We start from the raw sequence: 21,387 nt of genomic DNA, 5'->3' as shown, positions 1-21,387 counted from the left end.
GTGTGTTTACTTATTCTTTGTTTAATAAATCCCAGTGACAGATACAAGGATACAGAAGGGTACACAAGAAAACAGAAGTGGTTATTGAAATCGCCCACGTGATTATTTGTTTTCTTTTTCGTTGAAATTCAAGCTTGTGTACGTTGTGTTTCTGCAAAAATGTCTAATACAGTGGCAGACGATCTTAAAGCGGATCTTCAAGAAGTGAATCGCCTCAAAACTAACAGACAGGCAGAAATAAAACATTATGAAGCAGAATTGGCGGCTTCTAAGTTAAAATTCAAACGGCTTCGAGAAAGTAGTCAAGACAGTGGGAATTCGGCTGTCTCGGCTCTATCCCAAGCGCTCTTGGCTTTAAGTGACCGGCTTCAAAATCAGTCAGCCCCAGTACCTGGAATACATGAGACTATTCGAGAATTTTCAGGTAAGGAAGGACCAGAAAGTGCTAGTGCGTGGATAAGTGATTTACATGATGCTAAGTCGCTTTTTAATTGGAGTGATGTGGTTGCATCTAGCATTGCAAAGTCTCGCTTAAAAGGAGGTGCTCTAAAATGGCTGTTGACGAAAACCGGAATTTTGACAAATTATGGTGATTTTCGCGAAGCATTCAAAAACGCTTTTTCTCACCAAGGCTCTTGGAGTAGCAAGTTAAAAACAATGCTTACGCGATCGCAAGGAGCTCAGGAGTTGTAGCAAGATTACGTCCTGGATAAAATTTGGCTATGCGGTGGTTTAGACTTGACCGTTGATGATATTCGAGACGAGGTAGCGTCGGGTTTGTTTTCAAGAGATTTAGCTCAGTATGTTCTCGGAAAAAGCTATCAAACAACCGATGCGATGCTACAAGACCTTGTGAGAGTTCACGGTATTTATGGGCGTCGGATCGAACGCTTCGAGGCTCAGAAAGTTTCTTGGAATCCAAGGCAAAGCGGTAAACAAGGCGCATTCAGTCAGCAGACGCCGGCGAATGTCAACAACGCCAATGCTGTGCCACCATCAGAGCAACAGCGGGAAAATAAAGGACAGTCGGATGTTCCAGGAAATTCAAGGAAACCTCGAAATAAAGGTGCGATAAAATGTTACAACTGTCGTAAAAAAGGATACGTAGCACGCGATTGCGATTCTCCTATGCGAGAGATTACATGTTTTATTTCATGGCATATTGCCACCCGATGTCCTAGTAATTCTTTGCGTAACGAAAAAGAATCACTCTTTCCTAGTGAAGTAAATGCTATTCATTCAGCTCGTGCTATTCATTGTTTTTGTTCGTGATGTCCACGTCAGTAATTTTAAAGCAACCGCTCAAATTAATATGGGTGCAAACGTATGCACAGTTACGTCTAGCTTTGTTGATCGCGGAGGTTTTGAAAAGGTGCATGCTAGTTCACAACTTGGTGCATTTGGTAACACAGTTGTAGAGTCTTGCGGGTTAATTAACAAAGTTTTGTGTTTTGAAAATTTAAAGCCTCGTAACCTAAATTTTCGCATTATGTCTGATTCTGCGCAGCGTTATGACGTCATTTTAGGCCAGCCTTTTACAGAAGCCGACAACATCAGTTATTTGCAAGTTGGGACGGTGTTAAAATTTTTTGATACTAACTTGGAAAATTCTAAAGGTAATTTCATAATGCCACAGGCTACTGAACGGGTATTTTTAGAGCTGGGTATAGTGCAATTGATTCACGTCAAATTAAATTGTTGCTGTACCTATGCCTTTTGAAAATTTGAGCAACTCGCGTAAGGTAATTGATGTTGGAGGAAAGGTGGGTGAACCTGTACGTTACATCCAAGAAATAAGATGTGTTGATGAGCGGCGTAGTCCTATTGATGCGAGCGAGATTATAGTAGGCGAAGGGATTGACGAATCTATGAAAACCGAATTGATTAATTTATTTAACAAATATCGAAGATGTATTTCAAAGAATATTGATGAAATTGGTTTTACGGATAAAATTTTCATGCATATTGAAATTACAAATGATAAGCCAATTTCTTCAAAGCCGTACAGATTAAATGCGCGTGATCGAGAAGATTTAGACAACATTGTAAGCGAATATAAGCGTGTCGGGATTGTCTCAGAGACGGACTCTGCCTTTGCTAGTCCTGCGTTTTTGGTTAGGCGAAAAGATGGAACACCGCGAATGGTGATAGATTATCGAAAACTTAACCACGTGACAAAACTTGTTTCTTTTCCTATCCCGAATTTTGATGATTTGCTTGAAAAACTTAATTACGCAAAACTTTTTGCTGTTCTAGACCTTGCTTGGGGATATTTAAAGATGCCATTGACGGATACTGCAAAAGAGAAAACAGCTTTTATCACCGAGACCCAAACTGGACAGTTTGAGCGCGCTATGTTAGGTCTAGCGAATGCTCCTAGATATTTTGCTAAACTGATGGAAAAGGTTTTGGAGACTGCTCGTAGAAAAGGCATAGCCTTCAATTTTTTCGACGACATTTGTGTTTTGGGGAGAATTGGTCTAAATAATTACTTAACTTAAAGTTTGTTTTGATTTCACTGTCTGATGCAAATTAAACTCGAAAATTGAAAAAGTGTAAATTTGGCGTGCGCAATATTGAGTATTGAGGCTTTGAATTATAGTCAGGACCGCGAAAAATCTTAGCAATCGAAAATTTTCCGCCACCGATCGATAAACATTCCCTACGACGGTTTCTCGGTCTAGCAAGCTTCTTTCGAAGATTTGTACCTGGTTTTGCCTCTATTGCCAAACCAATGAGTCGTTTGCTAAAAGAAAAAGAGAACTTTGTGTGGGGCAGTGAACAAGAAAAATCTTTTGCATCTATTAAAGAAATTTTACTGAGCAAACCAGTGCTTAAAATGTACAATCCGAAGGCTTTCAATACTGAATTGCATACCCATGAGTCAAGCTTATGATTAGGTGCAATGCTTTTGCAAGTGGACAAAAATGGGGACTCACTTCGATTGGTTTACGCTATTAGTCGCTGTACTAATAAATGTAAGGCAAAGTACCATTCGAGTCGACTTGAATTGCTTGCAATAGCATGGGCACTAAGGCGATTACGATATTTCTTAATTAACATACATTTTGTAGTTGTTACGGATTGCCAAAGTCTGGTACACATGAATGTTTGGAAGACATCATCAAATGCGCAGATTGTTCGTTGGATGAGCCAGATCTCAGAATTTGATTTGGAAATTAGGCATAGGCACGGTAAATGTATGCAGCATGTAGACGCGTTGTCAAGAGCCCCTGTGAGCGAAAATTTTGATTCTGTTGAAAATGTATTGTCTATTAATTCGTTTGAAGACGAAATTTTATTATTTCAACGGTCCTATTCTGATGTCGCGGAAATTATTAAAATTTTACAAAAAAGGGTAAACAATCGTGTAATACATGAAAAGATTAAAGCGAAAGATTAAGTTTTAAGAGGAGATTTATTGTATAAGAGGGCTTCGCGAGATGGTCGTATGCGTAATTTGTTCGTGGTCCCGAAAGCAATGCAAAAATTTTTAGTTAACAGAAACCATGATGTCTCTAGTCACTTTGGGCTGGATAAGACTGTTAAGAAAATTTCTGATTACTATTATTTTCCCCACTTGCGTCAGTATGTGCGCACCCATATTAAACATTGTTTACCGTGTATTCTAACAAAATCAAAGTCAGGCAGGAAAAAGGGTTAATTACATCCGATTCCCCCAGGTCGGCGACCTTTTGAAATTGTTCACGTGGATCATGTATGTCCGTTTCCTACTTCAAGCAGGGGTAAAACGCATATTTTTGGAATAATTGATAACTTGACTCGTTTCTCCGTTCTCGAGACCGTTTCAAGCGTTTCTGCTAAGGTTACCGTTAAAAGGTTTGAAGACTTCGTTGCTCGTTTCAGCGCCCCGGATCGTATTATTTCAGACAGAGGGACTAGTTTTACATCTCAATTATTCCAGGAATTTTGCGTTAAGCATAGCATAAAACATACCCTAAACTCTTCGAGATATCCACAAGCAAACGGTTTGATTGAGCGTTTGAATCGAACTATTATACCGGCGTTGAAAATTGCTGCGTGTGACAATGAACAAAATTTGGACAAAGCAGTAAAAAGAGTTGAGCGCAATTTGAATTCAACCATCAGTGCGGCCACGGGAAAAACGTCGTTTGAATGCTCACTTGGTTACACACCAAGATTTGAGGAGGAAAATTTGAGAGAAGTAACCAAGCATTGCGAAGTTTACAAGCATCCAAGTGACATTCAATGTAAAATCCGAGAGACATTCTCGAGGAACAATGTGATATAAGAAAAATTTTGATAAGAATCGCCAACTAGCATCAATTTTAAAACATGGGAGATATCGTTTTTATGAAAAGGGCTTCAGTAAGCTCTGGTTACTCCACTAAACTTCAACCTTCGTATTTTAGACCATTGGTAATCTTTGGTGTTGGGCCGAGCCATACATATCGCGTTAAATATCTTGACGAATCACGACGTAATTTTAAGACAACAGTTCATGCTTCGCAACTAAAAATCTGGTCTAATAATTTGTCTTCGGATGATCTAAATGTCGTTGGAGATGACGAAAATTATTTAAGCGAAACTGAGTTCGTTGCTAATGATTGTGAAGACCATGTTGAGAAAGGAGTGGAATATTCACCACAACCTTCCATTTGTAATCTTAATAATCAACCAAACCGAATTACAAAGAAACCGAAAAGATTTGAAGATTATAAAAAAATGTATAAACATTATGATCGGATTTAAATTTGAGAATAACTTTATTTTAATTATGTGATTGTTAGCAAGTTTGAAGAACCAAACGTTTTTTCTGGATGGCCGAGTGTTAGCATTTAGTTTCTTGCCTCTTATTTTTTATGCATATCTGTTGCGAGCGTCGAGGAAGACACGCCTCTTCTATCCATGCTACTTAAAAATTTTTATACTAAGATATCTATGGACATTAAAGTTACAAAGTAGGGAATAGAGGATTGGAGGGTTAACCAGGGGCGTAGTGCGAACGTTGCGAGCGCTGTGTGAGCAGAGATTCATTCGGCGCGAGAGAATCTTGGCAAGCGGTCGAAGCTCTGTCGCGTGAGCCCTGCGTTGTAGCTGCCTGTGTAGCCCCCCAATTATACGTACTTAGTGTGTTTACCTATTCTTTGTTTAATAAATCCCAGTGACATTCATTTTATTAAATACATCACTTGATTTATTGTACCTCCCCTTCCTTCCTTTGTGGTTTATGGTCAGGGAATCCGAATTTCGGAAGACAAACGGTAACATATTTGTATTCATACGTGTATAGATGTCTATACAGATTATACGTACTCTCGTAGACTCATAGTCTCTTACGTGATACCTCGGTGTAAGTGTAAGTAGTAGAAAGTAAATGATATAACTATATATCGATTACCTAGCTAGGCACTAGCTAGCGCCAACCGCCAACCTCACGCCCCGTTACAAGCTTACCTAGGCCTTACCGTGGCATCATAGCTAGTAGACGACTCGCTTAAGCTCTGAGTAATAAATATGTTGTTCAAGAGGGCGTTTTGTGTTTTTCAACATATTTTTTTTACGCTGATTACGGGAAAAATAATTAAAATTTTTTTAAATAATTACATCAATATGAAAATCGCATCTGAAATTTATTTTACTCACATCTCTTTAACGGTAACAGATACGATAAAAATATAAATACCAGCGTATAGGGCGGAAAATTTTCTGTTGATTTGATCAATTACATATCTTCAGACAAGCACGAAACTATTCTTAAAAAAATTAATTAAGCGTTTGTAACACTTGCTGTAAGAGTGAGTGAAAAAGAGAGAAGCGGTGGTGCGCCAGCCACGATGAGCTATAATCTACGAGCCATACTCCCTCCATGCTCCACTATACATGCGTGCGTTGTATACGTATATAGATCACGATGCTAGGCGAGAGAGAAGCAAGAGAGGGGAAGCAGCAGCGAAAGCAAATGCTGGATGAAATAGAATATTCTTCTTTTTCAGATTGCGGGCCACGCACTCAAATATTCCTAAGTCCTCAAAAGATACTTAACGATGAAAAAAAAAGGTCTCTGAGTGAAGAGTTTTTTTTACGCTTCTTTGTATTTTCTATCGATTGGTAAAAGTGTCGAATGAGGTTTTTTTTTTTTTTTTTTTTTTATCTTTACAAATAATAAATCGAACTTCGTTATTTGGCTCTAGTAAACACGTCCGTTTGGGCATATTGTGCATGAACGTAAAAGAAAAGTTTTAATTTTGGCATTTTTAACAGTATTTCAGGAAAAAAACTGTTTTGCAATTCAAACACTGCAAATATCTCACATATGTTGTAGAGAACTAAACAATGCTTATCTATTATAATAAAATTAAACAAAAAACATGTTCCGCTAAGGTTCAACAAAAATGGTTAGAACTGTAAAACACGATTTTTAGCATCCGAAACGAACAAGCAAAAAAAAAAAAAAAAACAACCAAAAACAAAAAAAAACAAAAAACAAAAAACAAATCAACAAAATATAGAAGTATGCGTGGCAAACAGACGAACAAAATAAGCTGCGGTTGATCCCAATTGGTCCTGTGGTTATTCCCCGCAAAATATAAGAAACCTCGTTGTTTGAGCCAATATTAAAAAATTAATAATTTTCTTTTGCACCAACATTAAGAGCTGAAATTTAGCAGAGTTGTAGCTGTAGTAATCTTCAATAAAAACTCCAAATTCCAACAAGATTGGATGAATAGTTTTTACAAACCTCAGTTGAATGCAAAAAAAAGGAATTTGGCAAAACGGCCTTAAAAAAGTTGTTTGCAACGTTAGATGCAATTTTTTAAAGCATAAAAAAATGAATACGGCAGTTCTTGCTATTGCCGGAAAAACTGTTGTAATCGCCCCTAAATATTGTTTAATAATTGAGAAAAATAGTTTTGCCTAACTTAGATGTTGGCTTTAATTGTTATTCAACAATTCATGAAAATGGACAATACTTTTTTTTAAGTTTTTGCTTATAACTTGTTTCCTTGTGGTCTGATTGGAAACAGTAAAAACGGTAAACTATTTGTTATGGAATTTCTTATCGATATTGTTTCATCCAATTATAAAAAAATTTTCTTTGCTATTGTTAATATGCAAAAAAACGTGAAATTTCAATACTTTTTCAGTCAATGTTTGTGAATTTTTTATACTTTTATTTATCAGTAAAAAAATTTAATAAACAGGGGTTAAGTACCTATTGTAAGGATCTTTAACCCTGACCGAAATTTCTTTTTTTATTTTTGAAAATGACGTCACAACGCAATTGTTAAAAGTGCATTTGCTTGGTTAAGGCGTAGAAAAATGATAACAAAAAACTCCAATAGCACTTCATGAGAAATACAATCAACTTTGAGGTAGTAAGGAAAAAATTTTTTTACCTTTTTTACCGCATTTTTTTGCAATAATCAATTTTTGCTTTATAATTTAATGCTTACAACATTCTCATTTTTGTATTGTGACCATCGATCACTCCTACCAAAGAAATAGTAAAATTTTCTTATCAATAGCGACTATTAAAAATATAAAAATATTATTTAGTGTTTCAAGCTTCCACCGATAAGTAGGATATGCAAATATAGCGATAGTGTGCGTCATGAAGTGCAGGAGTAGAGGAAAAGAGACAACAACATTCTACCAATGATGAGAGTCCGCAAATTTCCCCCTCACAAAGCAATTGCCGAGCCGCCGAAAAACCGAGGTTTGCTGTACGATCAAGACACAGCCGCATCAGATTCTAGCTCTAGACTCCCTGCCTAGCAGGTCAAAGTACCTTGCTTTTCGGGCTTCTAGACTGATCTCACAACACTGGCATATAGAGACGTGCTTGGTGAGGCATTGTGTCCGAGCCTTTCGCGTACAAATTACGCCAGCTATTTTTGTATTCTTGTTATTCCTTAATTATTGAATCATTCTTTTGATAATTCTTTTCTAACGATTTTCAATTAATTAATTTGTTTTAAGAATAGCGTATTGAACTTTACGATTGTTCAAACACTTCAATAAGTTTTCAAGCGAACGAGCGTCTTATGCCGTTTCTGTAATTCGAGCCACGCGCTCTTGTGTATTAAATTTGATTGAATACATGATATTTTTGATTTACACGTAATTCGCATATTAATTGCGTTGAAAAACTATTTATATGTAATATGACACCTTTCACGAAGTTGTAACGTTAGCCACCATAAAATAATTTATAGGCTTGCGGGTAAGGGATCCTATTACCTTTCCTTTAGATGTTTGATATACTCGTAATATATTGAGTATTGACAAACATCTAAATTTTCCATAGTTCCTCTCTTTTCATCTCTACATGGGGCATTAGAAGGGCGGGAGATAATTCTTAGTTTTCTTTCATGCATTAGATAGAATGTTATGGTCTAGGTAACTACCGTGAACCCACGACTCCTTTATAGTCAATAACGTGATTTTCTCCTCGGTAATTAGCCGTAAATAATAACGAGAACGTCACAGTATGTATACAAATGCAACCAATTTCTCATAAAAGTATATCGTTTTTTACGTATTAAAAAAAAAAAGATTGATAATTTTCACTAATTTTAGAAAAAAACACGTGTTTTTTACTTTTTTCCAATAATTACTAAATTTTGTAATTCGCAAAAAAATTTTTCTTGTTTCCCAGCTAGTCTATAGTTATTACAAAACAATGATTGCCCCTCACGTGTGGTACCGCCGTGCGCAAAGAATACCAATGTGGTTCATTATTTTTTAAGCAACTTTCACACTCCAAAAAAATTCGATACTTTAGCAAGTTTAAGAGTGAGTATTAAAGAATATAATTCCACAAAAAATTGCATCTAACGTTGCAAACAACTTTTTTAAGGCCGTTTTGCCAAATTCCTTTTTTTTGCATTCAACTGAGGTTTGTAAAAACTATTCATCCGATCTTGTTGGAATTTGGAGTTTTTATTGAAGATTACTACAGCTTCAACTCTGCTAAATTTCAGCTCTTAATGTTGGTGCAAAAGAAAATTATTAATTTTTTAATATTGGCTCAAACAACGAGGTTTCTTATATTTTGCGGGGAATAACCACAGGACCAATTGGGATCAACCGCAGCTTATTTTGATCGTCTGTTTGCCACGCATACTTCTATATTTTGTTGGTTTGTTTTTTGTTTTTTGTTTTTTTTTTGTTTTTGGTTGTTTTTTTTTTTTTTTTGCTTGTTCGTTTCGGATGCTAAAAATCGTGTTTTACAGTTCTAACCATTTTTGTTGAACCTTAGCGGAACATGTTTTTTGTTTCATTTTATTATAATAGATAAGCATTCTTTAGTTCTCTACAACATATGTGAGATATTTGCAGTGTTTGAATTGCAAAACAGTTTTTTTCCTGAAATACTGTTAAAAATGCCAAAATTAAAACTTTTCTTTTACGTTCATGCACAATATGCCCAAACGGACGTGTTTACTAGAGCCAAATAACGAAGTTCGATTTATTATTTGTAAAGATAAAAAAAAAAAAAAAAAAAAAAACCTCATTCGACACTTTTACCAATCGATAGAAAATACAAAGAAGCGTAAAAAAAACTCTTCACTCAGAGACCTTTTTTTTTCATCGTTAAGTATCTTTTGAGGACTTAGGAATATTTGAGTGCGTGGCCCGCAATCTGAAAAAGAAGAATATTCTATTTCATCCAGCATTTGCTTTCGCTGCTGCTTCCCCTCTCTTGCTTCTCTTTCGCCTAGCATCGTGATCTATATACGTATACAACGCACGCATGTATAGTGGAGCATGGAGGGAGTATGGCTCGTAGATTATAGCTCATCGTGGCTGGCGCACCACCGCTTCTCTCTTTTTCACTCACTCTTACAGCAAGTGTTACAAACGCTTAATTAATTGTTTTAAGAATAGTTTTGCGCTTGTCTGAAGATATGTAATAGATTAAATCGATAGAAAATTTTTCGCCCTACACGATGGTATTTATATTTTTGTCGTATTTGTTACCGTTAAAGAGATATGAGTAAAATAAACTTCAGACGCGATTTTCACGTTGATCCAATTATTTAAAAAATTTTGAATTATTTTCCCGTAATCAGCGTAAAAAAAATACGTTGAAAAACACAAAACGCCCTCTTGAACAAAAATTTCTAACTTAGAGCTCAAGCGAGTCGTCTATAGGCCCTACCTTGCCAACTATAGGTAGCCTACTTAGAATTTCCGTACGGGCAGTACTTACACAGCTGTACCTACAGTACCTATAGCACTGTAGTACTGTACCTATAGAAGTATGCACAAACACATAGTATCCGCAATATATACATATACATTGTCGTAGCGTAAGTCAGAGACAATGGTGGGAGCTGGAAGTTAGCAAGCCGAGCTACATGCTGTCCTCTGGTCGCCAATTTTTTGATACTTCCTCATTCGATCCCATACCATAGGCCGGTGCTTGAAGCATCCAACAACGTATTTTTTCCCCACTTCGACCAAAATTGGTGGAATCGCTTCGTATTATGGTCAGGATAGATGGAAAAATAGTTTTGCCTACTAAGCGTGCGAGCATTTTTATTTATTAAACAAATACTGAAAATCGACCGAATTTTTTTTCAGAATTTCGCTCACAACTTTTTTTGGGGACGTCGTATTGCAAAAATAGCTAAAGATAATTTTCTCGTTAGATGATTGTCTATCAACCTGTACTTGTTAAATTACATTTACCTCTTATGGGGATCTTCAACCGTGCGCAACAATTTTTTGCTAACATTAAAAATGACGTCACAAAACGAAAAGCAGTTTATAGATGTCTTTTTATATCCTGATCCTTACAGAGCAGCTTCATCAAAATTTCAAAAAGCATTTTATTAGAAATCGTTTAAACTTCGTTACTATGAAAAAAAAATTCTTTTTCGCATTTTTAATCCCAATTTATCATAAATTTCAATTTTGCAGTAAAAAAAAATCGATGTTACTCCGTTACTTTTATTCTTACAATATTGCAACCAATTGTATTTGATGGAAGGTATTTTTACACGAATTAAAAAAAAAAAATTATTGCGACAGCATTTTTTGAACAATAGTTATTAACAATTTAGTGTTAATCACAATTGTTCAATTGTTGAAGGTTTTTTTGATTGAAAAAAAAATTTTTCTACTTTTTTAGGGTATCTCATATCACTTTGTTAGGGTTACTGATTTTTACACGGATAAACAATGTATAAAAAAAAATAGTATCCTTCAACATTTTTTCGTGCAATATGGTGATTGTATGGTGGGTTGCATTTACCCAGGCGTCGATGCATGCGAATAACAGGTTTCCGCGCCAGCGAAAATTTGAGAATCCCTGCTTTTCACTCTGCACTCCGTACAGAAATAAAACCTTTATTTCGGTTGCTCCCTCTCACGATGTATCATTTTGAAATCGACTGTTGGGAGCGTCGGTTGTATTACGTAATACGCATCATCCGCGTTTTTTGCCAATTTTTCGTCGACTATTCGACAATGTTCTTGTGACTTGTGTTTCCTAATTTTACAACTCGAATACAGCGAATAAACTTTCTCGTGCATAAAATTTAGGTAAGTTTTATTATTTTATTTGATTAAGTAGTTTTGTAGTCCACACACCTTTTAAGTCGTAACTCAACGTTTTCATTACTTTTCATAATTTTTCGTATCTGATGCGTACATGTTAAGATGGCTTGTGTCTGTGTCCTGAGTATGAATACATATATAATAGTACTTTTCTCTACTACAATAAAAACAAAAATATGGTCGTCCAATATAACACTCTGTTAAGTGCCGAATTTCGTTTGCATATAATGTTACTTTGGTGTTTCCCTGTACAGGATTACAAATATGAATTATATCTGCAAGATTCGCTCCGTGGAAAGGATGGATTTATCAAAGACATGCTTAATTTGTGGAGAGGATTTATTAAACAAGAAGTGCGTTGCAATTACTGATGTCAGGTGATCCACGTTGATGTCGATGAGCAGGGTGAGACAGGATGGTAATGTTCGACATCTTCGAACTTTAGAGCACATCCATGAGTCATGCTACAGCTCGTACACACATCACAAGAACGAATTTACACATTCTGGAGCACTCAACCTTCATCGAAAACTGTGCAGTCTTCTAAATAACCTTGGATTTTAATGAAAGGTTTGATTTCAACTCAAGTTGCGTATTTTGTAAATTAGATGCCTCCGACGATTTTATTAGAAAACAGAAAAAGAAAGAAAAAAAGTACAGCGTAACAGTTAGAATTATTACTGATGAGAAAACTATAGACAATTTAAGAAAAGCTAGTGAAGAAAGACACGATTATTTTTTACAACAGTTACTTAGTCACGTATTTAGTAAAGACTCTTTTTTTCCTTGATGTCACTCGACATGCTTTGCAAAATTTTACAAAAGCCCTATGACAGATGCACACAGTACCCCTGTGGATGATATTTTCATGTACATAGTTAATTTTTTGCGCGAAAATGCAGAACAATGTCAATTTACATTACCAGAAGTTTTAGCAGATTACACTAAAAAGATACCAAGCCATAGATGGATTCTGGATCAATTCGAAAAACTGTATGGGGATGAGTTCGTAGTAACACGGTTGAAGAATAGAGATCCTGTGATTTGTTTTAAATCCACTGCGCATAAAATTATTTCCGATAACTGGTATTAAAATCGACTGAAGGACCCTGAACGCAAAATTTACCGCATGTTAGACGCAGCAGTTGACTGTATTTTTGATGAAGTTCGATCAACCACGTTTAATACTGAATATTATCCCTCGCCACAAAATTTTTAAAAAGATGTTTAAACAGATGTACCTCCAAAGTGACTGTATTTTATGATGAGACTGCTGCAAAAAAACAAGAAAAAAAAGAAATTGTTGGAAAGAAGATTATTTCTATCTCTCATGCGATTATAACCGCGATTCGGCCAAGATCTTTCATTTCACCCTTACTACTGAGTGTTGCAACTTCATTGGACTGATCCATGCGTATAGTGGCTGTAATAGTACACCTGCCTTCTTTAATCAGGGTAAAAGTAAATTAATTAGGGTATTGGACCAAGATAAAGATCTGCAAACTGTATGTAAAGTATTTTACAACGACAAGGCTTTTCCGAATTATATCAACTGGGCAGGACAGAAACTAATTCAAGCTATGTATGGGGGTGTTAGTGAGGAAGAGTGTACTTTAACTGAATTCCGATTTCAAAGATTTCAAAAAATTTCGAGCCACGAGAATTTTAATATTGCAATGAAATTTAATACCGCCAACTGAAGAAGCAGCTCGAAAGCACTCCTGCAGAGTGTATTATCAATCACGCGAGTGGTTCAGTACGAAGGTAGGACTTGACGTAGGAGAATAGGGCTGAAAAAAAACTGAAAATGGGCTTCTCCCAGTTACAACACTGCAACCACTAATTCCCGAGATGATTTTGCAAAAAACGCTTGTAAATGCAAGAAAAGCTGTGGAGGAAGATGCAGCTACAAAACAAAAGGGATCAAGTTAGATATGTAAGTGTTCAATAGTCTGTAAATACTGTGAAGAAAAAAATTGTGCAAAAGTAACAGACAAACTGATATGCGTAAGTGATGACGAAGAGGACGACGTAATTGAAGCAGCTCAAGCACCAGTAGAGAATGAGGCAGTTGACATCGTCAGTGGCAACGTGTAAGAAGATGATTCTGACGATATCCTTTATGCAGATATCAATAATATTACAGATATACATATAGCGAGAGTGAGGACATTCCGACACCAAAAAAACGAAAAATTTAAATATAGTTTGTATTATGACGTGTATTTTACGGGATATGATACAATTATTTATGTACAATGTGACAAGTATTTTTTTTTTTAAAAAATGGAATAATAATAAAAGTGTATCAATTTCAGTTGTCTGCTCAAGCCCGAATGCATGCAACCCACCATACAATCACCATATTGCACGAAAAAATGTTAAAGTATACTAATTTTTTATAAACATTGTTTATCCGTGTAAAAATCAGTAACCCTAACAAAGTAATAAGAGATATCCTAAAAAAGTAGAAAAATTTTTTTTAATCAAAAAAACCTTCAACAATTAAACAATTGCGATTAACACTAAATTGTTAATAACTTTTGTTGAAAAAATACTATCGCAATAATTTTTTTTTTTTTAATTCGTGTAAAAATACCTTCCATTAAATACAATTGGTAGCAATATTGTAAGAATAAAAATAACGGAGTAACATCAATTTGTTTATATTGCAAAATTGAAATTTATGAAAAATTGGGATTAAAAATGTAAAAAAGAATTTTTTTTCATAGTAACAAAGTTTAAACGATTCCTAATAAAATGCATTTTGAAATTTTGATGAAGCTGCTCTGTAAGGATCAGGATATGAAAGGACATCTATAAACTGCTTTTCGTTTTGTGACGTCATTTTTAATGTTAGCAAAAAATTGTTGCGCACGGTTGAAGATCCCCATAAGAGGTAAATGTAATTTAACAAGTACAGGTTGATAGACAATCATCTAACGAGAAAATTATCCCTAGCTATTTTTGCAATACGACGTACCCAAAAAAAGTTGTGAGCGAAATTCTGAAAAAAAATTCGGTCGATTTTCAGTATTTGTTTAATAAATAAAAATGCCCGCACACTTATTGGGCAAAACTGTTTTTCCATCTATCCTGACGATAATACGAAGCGATTCCACCAATTTTGGTCGAAGTGGGGAAAAAATACGTTATTGACCTTTTCTTTGGGCTGTAAGCACCGGCCTACTAAGAGATATTAGCAGAAAAGACAGTTGTTATGAAATAATCAGAAGATATGATGAAAGCAAGTACTCTTGTACTGGCTAGCCTGGTCATGCCATGGCTATACTCTGTACTTTTATTCTAATTTACGTAATATATTCTTCATAATTGTGTATTTTTGTTCATTAGATAGAAAAATATTTATTAAAACCACACCAAATCAACATACAGATACTTATTCAATTGATTTCAGCTCACCTTTGTACACAATATTGTTTTATAGAAGGTACATTTGTATTTTCATATTGTCGACCATAGAATATCATAAAAGTATAAAGCACCCACTGTCCACGGTTTTTTAGTCATAATTTTTACCATTTTCTTTTAAGAAGTTTAGTACCTAGTTTACTTAATGCATGTGTGTTCTAGGCCAAACTGTGTGTTGAAGGTCTTAGCTTATCTTATGATTATATCTGCAAGAATAATATTCCACACAAAAAAATTGGAAAACTCATAATTGCTACTGATAAACAACAAGTTTCTCAACTCCATGATCTTTATCAGCGAGCATTAGAAAACAACTGTCCTGATGTTCAGCTTCTTGATAAGGAACATATTTCAAATTACGAAGAAAAATGCAAGGTAAATCCAAATTTATGAACAAAGTAAGATCAAAACTATGTTGAAATAAAAAAATTATAAATTTTCACAGGGAGAAAAAGCATTGTGGTCTCCATGGACAGGCATTGTAAACTGGGCAGCTGTATGTCAACATTTTGCCAAGGATTTCAAGGAAATGGGTGGTCATATTTTTTTAAACTTTGAAGTCACAGGTTTTGCAGAATCGATAGAATTGAATGGAGAACTAAAATCAACACCTATTTGTGTATACTCAAAAAATAAAGTAAGACTTATTTTTATTTCTTTATGTTCACTGCTGACATTTTTTTTTTTTTAGTATATAGCTGCCAAACACGTTCTAACTTGTGGAGGTCTGTATTCTGACCGATTAGCAGTAATGACTGGATGTAGTCCAAGTCCACATATAGTACCGTTTCGTGGTGAATACCTACTACTCAAAGGCGATAAAAAATCCTTTATTTCTACCAACATTTATCCAGTACCTGATCCACGTTTTCCATTTCTGGGTGTTCATTTTACTCCAAGAGTTAATGGAGATGTATGGCTGGGACCAAATGCCATATTAGCATTTGCAAGAGAAGGATATCGTTGGCAGGATGTAAATTTACAAGATTGTATGGAAATGGTAACATTTCCAGGCCTTTATAAATTCTGCTTTAGACATGTGATCCCAGGAATTAAAGAAGCAACAAAATCTATTTTTTATCAACTCTCAGTAAAAGAATGTTCCAAGTTTGTGCCTAGCATTACACCGAAAGATGTAAAAAGGTGACAACAATAAATTTATATAATCATAAAAAGAAGAACATTTTAAATTATAACGTTTATTATAATTGAATCAATTTTAGGGGTCCAACAGGTGTGAGGGCACAGGCACTTGATGATGATGGGTATCTTGTAGATGATTTTGTTTTTGATAGTGGCATAGGGAACTTTGGTAAAAGAGTTCTCCACTGTAGAAATGCTCCTTCCCCAGGTGCAACAAGCAGTATGTCAATTGCAAAGTTTATATCAGATAAATTGGAAAAAGATTTCGTGTTTTAATTAATTTTCTAATTCGAATTTTAGATCATATGTTTACAGAAAGTAATTTCTTAGTAGCAAATTAAACTTTTACATACTTTTAATTATAAATACGTTTTTTCTTCAGCGACTTGTTCTGATTTTTAAGTGAAATACATTTTTTTCTAGTTAAAATTGTAAAATTAATGAGAACTTCAAAATTTTTTTTTTCATTGTCAACAAATCTGGTGAATAATTGTGTATTACAACTAATTAAGTAAATAAATATTTTCATCAGTACAATAAATAATTAACACAAAAAACACAAGATGGGATACAGAATTACATTTGCTAAATAATTTGGATTTTATGCAAGGACATGAACAAACGTCTGCCAGCAAAATCGTGTGCTGCTGTGACATGAAATGCCATATTAGTGACAACCACAACATACTCCGCTAATGCAAACAATGAGTAAACTGTAAAAAAAGTAAATAATACAGTTAATTATTTTATGATTACACAAAAAAATAGTACGTTACTTACCAAACGGCTCACAATATTTGTTGTGCCTGTAAAAGAAGTAACAAGCTAATACGATAGCAATGACATTGAGTATTAAGGAATTGAATTTCCACCTAAGTGAAGTTATGCTGTTGGTGTCTTTCGTAACGTTGCAACAGGTTTTAGCAACGAGGTAAGATAAAATCATGTGTATGAGGGACATAAAAAGAAACGTCATGAAAGCTATCTTGTGAATTGCTGAAATTAAAACAAAAAAAGTTTATCGTAACTGTTATTAGAAAACAACAGTCTATAAAAAATTAAGCAAAGAAGCATAAATAAAGTGTAACTATTTTAATGGAATACCATAGTCTTTATCAGAAGACCTGAAGCTCAATGTTACAAGAGCAATATTTTCCAGCAAATAGGTAAGGAGAACAAAGTTGATAATACCTTGTGCCCACTTATATACTGTTTCTACATAATACTGGTAGTACATGTAAAGAACCAGGGCTCTAACCATAGCTTGTACTGTAATAGCTGCCTTCCAAATAGTCTTTTGAGGCCTGTAGTGACCAATAGCAGCTGAGACTGAGGGAAGAAAATTATAGACGTTGCAGTGAGTTTCGGTAGCATTCTCAAAGTTATACAGGATAGACCAGATAATGCAAAAAACAAAGCTTAAAAACGGCACCAAAACAGTAAACCAAGCTATCTTGGAGAAGGAAAGCACCAAACGAAATCGGTTGACATCTTTGTTAACAAGTGGGATATAATCATAGCCTAACTGCAATCGACTCATCCTTGTAAGTGCCGCCTACAACTGTTTCTTGATCACATACAATGATCAGACCCCCTTCTACCTCCTGCACGTAAAAATTGTGATAAAAATTTTAAAAAACTTTGACATATACGATGTATACCACTATTAATCGCACATAATAATAAATAACGATTTTAATCAATAATACTTTATTTGTCCCGTTGCGTTCAAATTCGGTAAATAGCGTAACATAAAAAGTATAGACTGCTCATTCTTGAGTAGATCTTCGGGATTATGATGTCGCGTTGGAGCTTCTCCCAATGCTCAAGGATATCGGAGGTGCGAAGCAGGTCATGGAATGAACGAGCGAACGAGTCAAGAGTATCTTATCTTTTATTTATTATGAACAAGAAGAGACTGTACTGTATTGAACTGTTCGCTGCTCGTGGACGAGGCGCGTGCCGTCGTCGTTGCTGCTCGAGCGTCGTGTGTTTGGGAGCGTTCGCTACCTTACGGTATAGGCGCTGTCTTGAGTCTTCGAGAGAGAGGAGGTGGCTCGCGCACTCCGTGCGCGGGATAAGCTGTTGCTTCCGCCGAGAAGCTTGATTTGAGCTTTGGCCGGTGGATGGCACCACATGTCAAGTGCTAAAGCCAAACGAAGGTTCAAAATGAAAACAGCCGCAACTCTAATCATAATTAAAAATTCTCATGATTTGTAAAAATCCAAAATATTTTTGTCATATTCTGTGCGAGTAAGAAGTTATGCGGTAATTAAAGTAGTGCCATGTAGTTGATATTTAAATCCAGCCGCAATTTAGACCAAAAGATTGAAAACAACAAATTGGCTATAGGTTTGTTTAAGCCAATTCTCGGTGAGACTCGAAGTCCTTGAAGAGACTCTGGGAGACTCCGACAATGGAATGAACAAGTGTTCTTCTTCGAGTGTCTCCGAGAGACTCTGACTCGATGACTGTCCCCGAGAACGTATAAGCACACGTAAAGCCACGGGCACATGGAGAGCGTAACGCGTACCGCGTAACCATTTGACCCCATAAGAGTGAGAGAGAGATAAAACACAGCGACCAGCTTCGTGCTCAAGACGAAAGCAGACTATCGTCCCAAGGAACATCTTTTCCTGCGTACGCGCGAGCCAACTCATGCACACACTGTCGGTGCGCTACAGCTGAGGAAGAAGAGTTGCGTGGCGCAATACACTTATTCTTCTTCTTATAGCTCTCGACGTCAGCAGAGCAAAAGTCATTGTACAATACGAATAAAAGCCATGTTGTATTTTTATTATAAAAACTGTCGCGTGTGCTTATTTTTCCCTCGTGCTCCTTTTCTTGTGGAAGCACAGCTTTGCCTGTGCAGAACAATACTTCCCACAAGTGGTGACCCCTCAAACTGTTTTATTTATCGTGAGTGCAAGTTCGCGATGAAAAGTTGAGCCAAGGCGAAGATAAACTCTTTGCGCACTGACATCTTTTCTAACGATCTCCCGTTCGCCACGTAGGCATGACGTCGTCGCCAAAAGGCTACGTCCCGCCGTCGAGAGGCTGGCGCTCGCCAGTGCCAACGTCTCGGGGAGCAGGGCCATGTGCAAAGGGGACGGCCCAGCCTTGGAGCCAAGTTACGACCACGCGCAGAGCCCAACATTGTTACACGTGCTGCAACGCTACGTCCCGCGTGTCCCCCCCTGTGCCCGCCTCGCCGCCATTACAAGAGTTAGATGGCACCCAACCTCTTGCTCCATTAACAACGGACTATACTTGGCAGGATACGGAAGCGACAGTCAAGCAGACGTCTCCTGTCGATCCACTGCTGCTAGGGTTCCACCTGCAGCCCGTTCCTGCCAACGATAGCACCGCCTTACGAGGTTTTAACCTGCTGCCAGCCCTCCGCACTGGGCTAGCGCTAGCAGACGCCACTCCAACGCGCCCGGCTGACGCGCGTAAGCCGTGAGACGTGCTGTGAAGCAAGCTTTTCGCCGATCTCTACCCGGACACGTACGCTGCCGTTGCCCTCGCTGCCGCGGTGGTCGACAGATCAAGCGACTCCCCCGAGTGATCCCCGGACGTACACAGAGACGAAAAGCGCCACGCAGCAACCGTTGCCGTCGACCCCGCTCCGGCTAACGACAACATTACACACAGCCACCCGCCCGCGCCCAGCCCGGTCCTTTAAGACTCCCGTGCCAACTCTAGCGCTGGACTCATGGCCACCATGGAACTACTTCCGTTTTGGCCTATTAAACACCCTGCCACATGGTTCACGCAGGCCGAGCTCGTCTTCGCGAACAACAACACCACCTACGAAGATGTGAAGTACGCTCAGGTCGTTAAAGCGTTGGGGCCAATGATCGTCGACGGGCTGTCGGACATCCTCGCAGCACCACCAGCAGAAAACAGGTACGAAGACACGTCCTTGCGAGGTTCTCTGACTCCAAGGACCAACAGCTGCACAAGCTGTTCTCCGGGCTGTCACTGGGCAACAAGAAGCCCTCACAGCTGTACCGTGAGATGAAAAGCTTCGCTGGCAACAGCCTCACAGACGACAGCTTAAGAGTCAAGTGGCCGGACCTGCTACCTGCAGAGGCGCAACCTTTCTTGCGCATCTTTAAATCCACGTCACTTGACGAGCTACTACAGGACGCAGATAAACTCGTCTGCAACTCTTCGTTATTGCGAACAAATCAAACCTTCACAGGTGTCTCACCTGTCTCCTCAGGATACGCCTCACCTGTCCCACCACATCAACTGCACAACGAGATACTGCTCCAGGAAATCGCCGCACTCAAGGCGATGATCACGCACCTCTCTACAACCAACAGACAACTGCTCGAACTCCTCAAAAATAACAAGGGCAACGAAGGTGCCAGAGGACGGGACAGGTCGCGCAGCGGAGGACGGAACCAGTCCCCAGGCGCCCACGCCTGGTGCTACTTCCACAGAAAGTTCGGCATCAACGTCTACTCCTGCAAGAAGCCCTGCACCTTCGTGGTACAAACCGCCCAACCAACGGGAAACGCCTAAGGCTGCCTCTGACGCAGACGGCAGAGATCACCCTTCCAACAGAGAAAACCCGTCTGCTCATCAGGGACCACCACCTCAAGGTCGACTTCCTACTCGACTCCGGATCCGTAGTGTCAATCCTGCCCCGGCCGCCAAATTTCAGCCAGGCCCAACGGGAGGCATTGACCCTGTATGCGGCCAACCACTTGCCCATACACACCTACGTCAGCTGGAAAATCAACCTCAACCTGGGCCTACGTCGAGACTTCCAATGGGAGTTCACCATTGCCAACGTCGCCCAGGCTATCATCGGAGCCAACTTCCTGGCAAAACACAGTCGACTCCCAGACCTCAAACACAAGTGGCTCATCGACCTGCTCACAGGTTTGGCTGTCCAGGGCATCCTGTGCAACACCAATCTGCACTCGATTACAACAATCGAGCAACTGGGACCAGACGACCCGGACGTTGCCAGCCTCTACTCGTCTTTGCTGCACGAATTTGCCGACGTCTTCGCGTGCAACAGCGCGCCAGCGGTCATCAACAGCCTCTCAGTCCAACATCGGATCATCACCTGCGGCCAACCAGTCTTCAAGCGTCCCCGACGCCTCATCGGTAAGCGATTAGCAGCGGCCAAAGCTGCTGCCGCAGAGCTCCAAGACCAAGGGGTCGTCAGGCCGTCCAGCAGCCAGTGGGCTATTCCACTGCACCTCGTGCCCAAGGCCAACAACTCCTGGTGCGTCACCG

At 38.0% G+C, this 21,387-nt stretch overlaps 2 protein-coding genes across 2 annotated transcripts in view; one reads left to right on the top strand and one right to left on the bottom strand.

The window, feature by feature from the left end:
- Positions 1-16,509, top strand: part of L2HGDH (L-2-hydroxyglutarate dehydrogenase) — a 294,884-nt gene extending 278,375 nt beyond the window's left edge. Inside the window, exons 3-6 of the mRNA XM_089596914.1 lie at positions 15,148-15,360; positions 15,431-15,622; positions 15,677-16,128; positions 16,209-16,509. Of these exons, the coding sequence (XP_089453040.1) occupies positions 15,148-15,360; positions 15,431-15,622; positions 15,677-16,128; positions 16,209-16,404 (1,053 nt within the window). The 3' untranslated portion in view covers positions 16,405-16,509. The remainder of the gene's footprint in view (positions 1-15,147; positions 15,361-15,430; positions 15,623-15,676; positions 16,129-16,208) is intronic.
- Positions 16,169-18,106, bottom strand: LOC106643756 (post-GPI attachment to proteins factor 2). Its single transcript, XM_089596826.1, has 4 exons — positions 17,838-18,106; positions 17,233-17,732; positions 16,909-17,124; positions 16,169-16,841 (listed from the first exon to the last, which is right to left on the bottom strand). The coding sequence occupies exons 2-4, from the start codon at positions 17,666-17,668 to the stop codon at positions 16,714-16,716; spliced, it is 780 nt and encodes a 259-aa protein (XP_089452952.1). The 5' UTR covers positions 17,669-17,732; positions 17,838-18,106; the 3' UTR covers positions 16,169-16,713.
- Positions 18,107-21,387: the final 3,281 nt, after the last annotated feature.

This window comes from Copidosoma floridanum, unplaced genomic scaffold (assembly GCF_036245765.1).
Source record: "Copidosoma floridanum isolate Cflo_tuat_1 unplaced genomic scaffold, Cflo_Japanese_pri ptg000030l, whole genome shotgun sequence".
Classification (NCBI taxonomy): Eukaryota; Metazoa; Arthropoda; class Insecta; order Hymenoptera; family Encyrtidae; genus Copidosoma; species Copidosoma floridanum.
Note: the sequence above shows the minus strand (reverse complement) of the source record. Positions and strands in the feature narration are given on the sequence as shown.

Coding starts and splice junctions, on each gene's coding strand:
- LOC106643756 (XM_089596826.1), bottom strand. CDS start 17,668: ATGAGTCGATTGCAGTTAGGCTATGATTATATCCCACTTGTTAACAAA. Junction 17,125..17,232: donor GTCTTCTGATAAAGACTATG/GTATTCCATTAA, acceptor TTTTAATTTCAG/CAATTCACAAGATAGCTTTC. Junction 16,842..16,908: donor CAAATATTGTGAGCCGTTTG/GTAAGTAACGTA, acceptor CTTTTTTTACAG/TTTACTCATTGTTTGCATTA.